The sequence below is a fragment of the Notamacropus eugenii genome, chromosome 1, assembly GCF_028372415.1.
Source record: "Notamacropus eugenii isolate mMacEug1 chromosome 1, mMacEug1.pri_v2, whole genome shotgun sequence".
In the NCBI taxonomy this organism is placed as follows: Eukaryota; Metazoa; Chordata; class Mammalia; order Diprotodontia; family Macropodidae; genus Notamacropus; species Notamacropus eugenii.
This window is the reverse complement of record NC_092872.1, coordinates 152554603-152562843: the sequence shown is the minus strand read 5'-3', so window position 1 is coordinate 152562843 and position 8241 is coordinate 152554603. Positions and strand designations below refer to the sequence as shown.

General features: G+C 39.7%; 1 protein-coding gene across 2 annotated transcripts in view; it reads left to right on the top strand.

Annotated features, from left to right (window-relative positions):
• The first annotated feature begins 840 nt into the window (after positions 1-840).
• Positions 841-8241, top strand: part of TJP1 (tight junction protein 1) — a 278691-nt gene continuing 271290 nt past the window's right edge. For both annotated transcript variants that reach the window (XM_072616798.1, XM_072616792.1), the window contains exon 1: positions 841-1081. In XM_072616798.1, coding sequence (XP_072472899.1) covers positions 915-1081 — 167 coding nt within the window. In that variant the 5' untranslated portion in view covers positions 841-914. The remainder of the gene's footprint in view (positions 1082-8241) is intronic.

Genomic DNA, 8241 nt, shown 5'->3' with positions numbered 1-8241 from the left:
ATCTTATGAGGTAATTGGTGCATTATGATTGTCCCCATTTTACAGATAGGGAAACTGAGGTCAGTGGGATTAACGAAATCATCTAAGATCAGAGATTACACCATCTGGGGTGGGATTCAAACCATGGTCTTCCTGAATCTAAATCCAACGGTCTATGGATACTACTCAGGTGGTGAAGCTGTAATGAAAGTTTTACAAAGCCAGAGGTGGAACAGGAACTCGGGTTCCCCACACCCACCTGGAGAATGAATGCATGGCCTCTCCTCCCGTGCCTCGGAGAGGACGCGCAGATTTTGCGTTCGGATGACCCGGGTTCAAATCCCGCTTTATAGAATCTCACTACCCGTGTAAATTCACCCTGGGCAAATCCATTTCCCTGTTTAGAGCTGCGAATCCTAATCTCAGACTGAGGGAGGGGGTGAGACTAGATGATCCCTCGGGTCTCTCCCAGCTTCAGACGCTCTGGTCTGTGACCCTGGGCGGGTAGGCAGCGGATGATGCTCTTTCCAGCAGGTGCCCTGGTTGGGGAGGGAGGTGTGGGGAGAGGGAGGGCAGCTGGGGGTGGGGGGAGCTCCCGTAAGCTCCAGCCTCCCAGGCTGCCTGCCAGCCTGCCAGCCTGCGGGGAGCGGGCGGAGGGGAGGCGGGGAGGCGGGATTAGCGCCCCCGACGCTATTCTGGGCACTAATGAGATTATCCCGGAGCGGACCGGCGGGCGGCCACCCCAGGCTCTCAGCCGCTGAGCCCCGGGGAGGCCCGGCCCGGCCGGCGGAGCGCGGCGAGAGGGCGGTTCTGCGGGGCGGGGCGGGGCCGGGCGGCGGGAGCGCCACGCACGGCGGCGGCGGCGGCGGCGGCGGCGGCGGCATCTGGAGCTGTGACTGTAGCGGCGGCTCGGCCGATGGGACGCAGCTGAGTCTATGCGGCGGTTGGAGCGGCTGTGTCTGCGGCGGCGGCGGTGGGGACCGGCCCGGGAGCGGGGCGGGGACAAGATGAAATATCAGAAATACCTGACGGTGCTGCAGATGGCGATCGGGGTCACCCCGTCCAACCGGGGCAGCCTCCTGCCCCTCAAGAGGAAGCTCTGGTGAGGGGCGAGAGGGCGGGCGGAGCGCGCGGGCGGGGCGGGGCGGTTGGCGCGGGCTGCTGGCGGGGCCGCTACCCGGCCGGGCTGGGGGGCCGGGACCCCGCCATCCCTCGGTCGGCCCCCCCAGGCAGGCCGCTCCGACCTTTCCTTTCTGTGGAAGCCGGGGCACGCCGGGGCAGGCGGGCGGGAGAGCAAGGGGACCGGGGAGGCGGCGACGGGGATGCTGAGCGCGGTGGTGCCCATCTTGTTGGAGGATGCCTCTGTGTGTGTGTGTGTGTGTGTGTGTGTGTGTGTGTGTGTGTGTGTGTGTGTGTGTGTGTGTGTGTGTGAGACACCTGGCCCAGGGATGTGTGAACTGCTAGTGCGTGCATGCGTGCCTCTGTGTGTGTGTGTGTGTGTGTGTTTGTGAGAAGAATGCTTTAAAAAAAGATAAATGCCGCATTTTTTAAAAAATGGGTGAAAAAAAGGAAAGTTCCTGCCTGATTTTATGTTTGTCATTTTCTGCTGAACGCCCCTAGGAGAAAGAACGAGGATGCAGCTTGGGCGGCTGCATGGAAGGAACTGTCCATCCATCCATCCATCCATCCATCCATCCATCCATCCATCCATCCATCCATCCATTCATTCATCTAGCCACTCGTTCAGCCTCTCACCCAAGTGAAGGGAAAAGCAGTGAGGCTGCTCCTTTTCTGTACCTTAAAATGCAACCGGGTGGGGGGGGGGGCACTAAGGGAGAGGGAAGAAATTAATTCTAAAACAAAACCCTAAGCCAATCATTTCTGAACCCCTCCGGGATTTGTAACTGTGCCTCATTCGGTGGAAATGTTTCATTAGGTCATTTTATTGTTAGAAAGTGACATTTACAGTGAAGAGGTGCTGAATTCGACATGGCAGTCTGTAGGTTTCTCTGATCTTGTTCCACGTTTGTACCTTCCGATCTCAATTTAAATGAGTTCTAAGAAAATTCACTGTCAGCTTGCTTGACAGCTGCAATAGGGAACACAACAAATGGAGATTTGTTAACATGTTCTTCCTTAAATTGGTAGGAAAAAAGAAATGACTAGTATGTTCCTATAAATATATTAACATTATAATTCATTATCAAGAATTCTGTAAGTGATTTTTCCAGTTACACTGATTTGTAAACAAACATTGAACATAACAACTCGATTAAGAAAACAGAATTTTTAAAATGTCTTTAAAATTCTAATTCATCACAATTTGGCTCACATAGTTGAGCTTATATTGCTTTTTTTTTTTTTTTAAATTGCTGTTAAACTTACATACTATGGAAACCCAGATGGGTTCTAAGTATTTTAATAAGTTCAGAATTAGATGACAGCTCTACTATATGAGTGGTTAATACAGAGTAACTGTTTAAATACATAAAGGATACATTCAAGCAAGAGGTAGACAACAACAGAGCCTATTCGATGTCTGTCACAGGTGATGTTTGCAACAAGTTGATTTTGGTTTGAATTGTAATATAAGTTATTAAGGCTTTCTTGAGTGATTGAATCTTAAGTATGTGCAAAAAAGGGAAGAGAAGTGGCTTCTAGGAATTTGAGGAAAGCTATTTCCAGGAAATAAGACAATGCAAAAGTGCACTAAGAAATTATAGTTTCTGGGGAGCCACAGTGCAGGTATCTTAGAGATAGAGGAGAGTAAGGAAAAATTGCTTAGAGGAGAGCTTTGAAGGTGATGATAAAAATTTAAACAGAGTTAGAAAGCAATTGAATTAGTGGGGAAACAAACCTTCTTGCATGATTGTCTGACTGATATTAAAAAAAAAGTTATGCTACATGCATTATTTTGAACTGAAAGGAAAAAACTAGGTAGAAAAATTGAAATAGTTGTGTTAAGAGACATCCATAGGGAAGAATTTTAGCAGTGAGATAAGCAAAAAAAGAATGACTTGTAAAAAGGAAGAAGTAGCAACATTTTTAAATGATTTGAATGAATCAATGGAAAGCATTTATTGTATGATGCACTGCTTGAAGCACTGGTGATACAAGCCCTCAAGAACTTAAGGGGAGACAATACATATAAGAAAGTGATCACTAGGAAAGGGTGTTTTGGTTTGGAAAGTTTCTGGGATAGTGAAGATAACTATAAGGGAGTCAGCTGACTAGTCCTTTGAGGCAGCAATGGTAGTATTGATTATTGTTGCCAGAGTGAGAGACAGAAAGTGAGGGGGCTGAATATGGGGTTAAGATGCAAGCAGAGCATCATGGCAGTTAGCAGATGACCAGTTGGATAGAATGTGAAGCATAGTCTGGGATCTGGGGCCAGTTAGATGTAATGAGTCATGTGGATTTATACTAGTTGGCTCACCAGTCAGCACTAAAGGTGATGATTCCAAAGCTGAATGAATTAAGTCACCAAAAGCAAGAAATATATTGACGGAGGAGCCAAAGATAAGTGTAACCAGCAAGTGACAAGGTTTAGAGGGCTTTCCCTCTCACCTTAGAAATGTTGGAGGGCATATTCATACCAGATCATGTCTTTCTCTTCCCACTAGTTAGCACTACTAGAATGACTCTCCTTGATTTATACTCATTGCACTTTGGAGACTGGACTTCCCTCTAGTTCAACAATGACTCATTAACTGAGGGGTGCATGGTCCCCTGAATTGCCTCTGAAATGTCTCTCTGGTATTCAGGAGCTTGTGAAAATTATTAATGAAATTATAGCCATAAGAAAGACAATGGGGCACAGATAGAGAGCCAGCACTGAAATCGTAAGGACCTGGGTTCTATTCCTGTTTTAATACATACTTTGTTGTGTGACTCTGCACAAGTAATTTAAACTCTCAGTGCTCTAGGTAACTTTGTATGAAGACTATCAATTTCAGAGAACCTACTGACCCACATTGGTAGGGGGAGTTTCCTGACCTGGGAGTTCTTTACACCACGTCCCTGTTTCTGTCTCTAAAAGTAAAATTTTCTCCTGACTATAGTGCAAAATTCCTAGGCAAGGAAGTGTAGCATTATAAACAGAGGTTAAATTCTCTGACCCAGCTTTATTCTGTGCATATCAGGCTATTCACTGGCATCTTCCATTGTCCGTTCCTGAATTCAGCTAATTTGCAGATTTGTATCACAAAGCAGTCATGATAAATGGTTTTTATATGAAACAAAATCAGAAAATAAAAGCCATTAAGGAGAGAGAGAGACAGAGAGAGAGAGAGCCATATGGAAAGCAAGTGATAGTCAAGTCATGGGAGTGGGTGGCGAGGAAAAATGTTGGATAAGTTAAGTTTTTTACAGCTTTCAAAAGTATGGTTTCAATCAACACTGTTGTCTAGGAATCCTTATCCTAACTCCCTCTTTGTCTCTTTTGACCACCATTGCAATTGCCTCTCTCCTGTGGATCTGTGCTCTCTGTCAGATAAAGCTGCACCCCTTGGTAGGAAGCTAGCACCTTTGTTCAAAACTATAACAAAACCTCTTAACTCTTCTCCAGCAACTCTTCCTTCCCCTACCCCCTCCCTGAACCACAGAACTAAAATTCCTGGTAAGCTCTTTCCTAGGGCAGAGAGAAAGCAACACTATCCAGGACAGTAATTCCCACAGTTCACAGTCATGTTTCATAACTTTTTCAATCTCTTCCAGGCAAGGAGAAAATCAACTTGTCCCATCATGCACTTTTCTTTTGTTTGTGGTGCACACCAAAAGAATACAGCTTGATTAGAAGAGACTGATACCCTGGTGGCATCTAGCGTCATTTCCCCTTGACTGAGATCAGTGCCAGGTGATATCTAGGGTCACAACAGCTACATTGGATAACACACTATTAGAGATCATAGGATTTAGTGTCATAAAGATCCTTAAAAATCTAGAAAAGCTCCTTCATTTTACAGAAATGGGAGCTGAGACTCAGAGAAGGGATGGTCACAGTGGTGATAACTAACAGAGTAGAGATTTTAACCTAGGTTCTCAGTTCTTAAGTCCTGTGCTTGGTCTATATCACTAAAGTTTTCTAAACTGCAGGGTGTGCCCCTGTAGCAGAGTGGAAAGAAGCAGTGACCAAAGTTATAGTATATTTTCTAGTATAATTCTCATAAATTCAACTTGGGGTTTTTTTTTTAGCAAAAAAAAGTGCAAATCAAATTGATTAGGCAAGATTAACATTACATTTTCTTCAAATGGCAATGAATATAGAGTAGCAGTCGTTTAATAAGGTTTGTACAAATGAGGTGAAATTTGAATCAGTGCATGTCAAACCTTGATACACATACACTCTCCCACCCTTAACATTCACTCATCAACATAGGCTAGTGAAACAGATGAGTTATTTTGTCATGCTAATTGTTGTTAAAGTATATAAACTCAAAATTAAACAATCTTTGTGTGGTTGTTTCAAGTGTCATAATGTTTTATTTCTCGGTGTCATTTTGTTAAGTACTGTAGCCAAAGCTGATTTTCTTTAAACCCTTCAAACATTTTTTTAAAAAAAAATCTAAATTTCAGAGTAGTTATAGATAGTAATTTGTTGGATTTTTCAAGAATCAAATTCATATTTAATTGGCTTAAAATTTCACTACCTTTATTGACGATATTATTTATTTCAAAAAGTGAAATGGTATTCCTTCTTGGTAGATGAATACACACCTGGTTTGAAGAGAAAATTTTCTGAGCAGCTGAAACAAGCAGCTGAAAGAAGGACAGTTTAGTGGAATTATAGAAACCAAAAGTAAAAGAGTTCAAATTTAGAAAAACCTGTATCTTCTATTTTTATTATTAATATTCAAAAATGCTGTTTTAACAGAGAGAAAAGACAGGGTTTGTATGGATGTGTTACTTGCAAATGACAAAATCTAATTTAAGTAATATCTTGAAAATGTACATGAAGAAATATTTAGCAAGCAATAATTTTTCCAGAGAAAAAGTTCTTTTAAAAAAGCAAAAACAAAGGTTTTAAAAAAAAACCTATGCTATGACATCAAAAGAATTACTTGTATCAGATAATGTTGGTTTTAGAATTGCTAAATGGAGAAAGTCTCATTTGATAGGAAAGCTGGTATCACCTGCATTTATCTATATAGTCAAATCAATGGAAAATCATTCAAAGTGAATTGGAAGTTTCAGTTGAAGATAGTATAAGGAAAAGGAAAATTGTTTATAAGGATGAAGATCTTTATTATAAATTATTTTAGGAACTAAAATATTTCTATTTTGCATTGCAGATAGATAAAGCAACATATGTAGTTAAAGATGCTCATTTGATTATATATGTATTTTTGAAACATATGGAGGAAGTTTATTACTTTGCAAACTTATTGACGATAATGCCACACCAACAGAATTTCTTTTATATAATGCATGAATTTTTAAATGAAATTAATATAATGTAGGACAAGTGTATTAGATGCTGACCCCTTTGAAGCTCAATTTATGTCAGGATGAAATGTAGGTCTACAAACACTAGCCAAAAATTGTCACTTCTTTCAGTTTAGACACATTGTATACTTCACAATCCCTAGTATTGAGAAGTATGAGTGAGATACTAACTTACACCTTTTCAAGTTGATACAAGAATAATCGACTTTATAAAAAGAAGTCTACTAGAATTGTACTACTAGAAGTAGTTCATCCACAACTAGGTGCTCCTCAACTGATGCAAAAATATAATTTTATTTGAAATAATTTTCATCTTACTATATATTATTCTTTTACTACTTCTTACGGATTAAAAAAAGTGCACTGCATCAATCAACACAGCTTGATCCTTCAAAGTATTCTTAAATTCCAGTCATTCTAGTGTTGAAAGAAGTCTCTTTGCAAAGTTGTGTGAAAATATGGAGACATAGGACACTTATGTGTTATTGTAAAACATGTTAGTTTTCTCATGCCAAAGGACTTTAAAAGATGTTTGAATCAAAAGAATGAATTATCACTTTTGTTGGTGCCTTTAACAAAGATGAAGCAATTTCATATATATGTATATATATGTGCATATGTAAATTCACTTGAAACATAATTTGGTGGATTTCTTAAATTAAGTATTATAATTAAATCAGTACAAGGTCTTCAAGTTCAGACCCAGACCCAGTAGGATAAAGTAATCATATTTATAACAAAATCAGATCTGTGACTATCAAATTTATAAAATAATATTTTGGTATGTTTTAATACAAAATATACCTACACCGAAAATTAAATAGAAGGCAATAAAAATCTGCTTTTATTAATCACTTGACCCACCCACAGACTCAATTTTCATTTGTTTTTGAAGAACCTGATATTTCCAAGCATGAATTGGATAAAAAACATATTTATCATGACAAATATGATACATTTTATTTTGCCCTATCTGAACATGAATGGTGAATACATTTGTGTTGTGACAGTACATTGAAAGAAGCTTTTGAACCTAAAAATCTTATTATGCTTTAGTTACAAGCAAATAAAGAATTCTATGGTTTATCAAGAAAGCAATATAAATTGTACACCATTTACATGAAATAGGGTTTTCTGCTTTAGCTGTTAAACAACAAAATAGCTTGATTAGTGGTTGAAAAACATAACTGGCAACATCAATGTCACCACAGTTTGAGAAACTTTGCACTCCAAAAGAAGTCTACTCATCATATTAATATTGTCTTGTTATAAATAGTAAGATTATGAAGGATTTTATTCTGTATGTTATTTTTTCTATTGAATGTTTTGTTATTGTAAGCATTATAATAAATCCTAAATTTTGTTTGAATAAAATCTGAGATAAAGAAAATTATTTGCATAAATTGTTTTATGAAAAGGGAAGCATGAAAATTTGTTTGTCAAAATGGTTTACACATGATAAATTAAGTTCCAGAGAAGAGGAATGGCTTGCTCAATGCCATATAACCATTTGTCTTCTGACTCTTAGTCCGGTCTTTCTGTAGCACCATAGTGAAGAAATAGTTGGGTGTTTGGTTTTTGGTATGTTCAATATGAACATGTTGCATGATATTTGGGAAGAAACTAGAGATGATTTTTTTTATTGTGATTGCATATTAGATTTTGTGGCGCTGGAAGGGTATCAGCATTTTTATTTTGACATTTTTAAATCTACCATCTTTAAACTGACTTTTGTCATGAAACACCTATTAAATTGTAGAATGTTTGAGGGCAAGGACACTATCTTATAGGCTTTTGTAAACCCCATAACACTTAGAA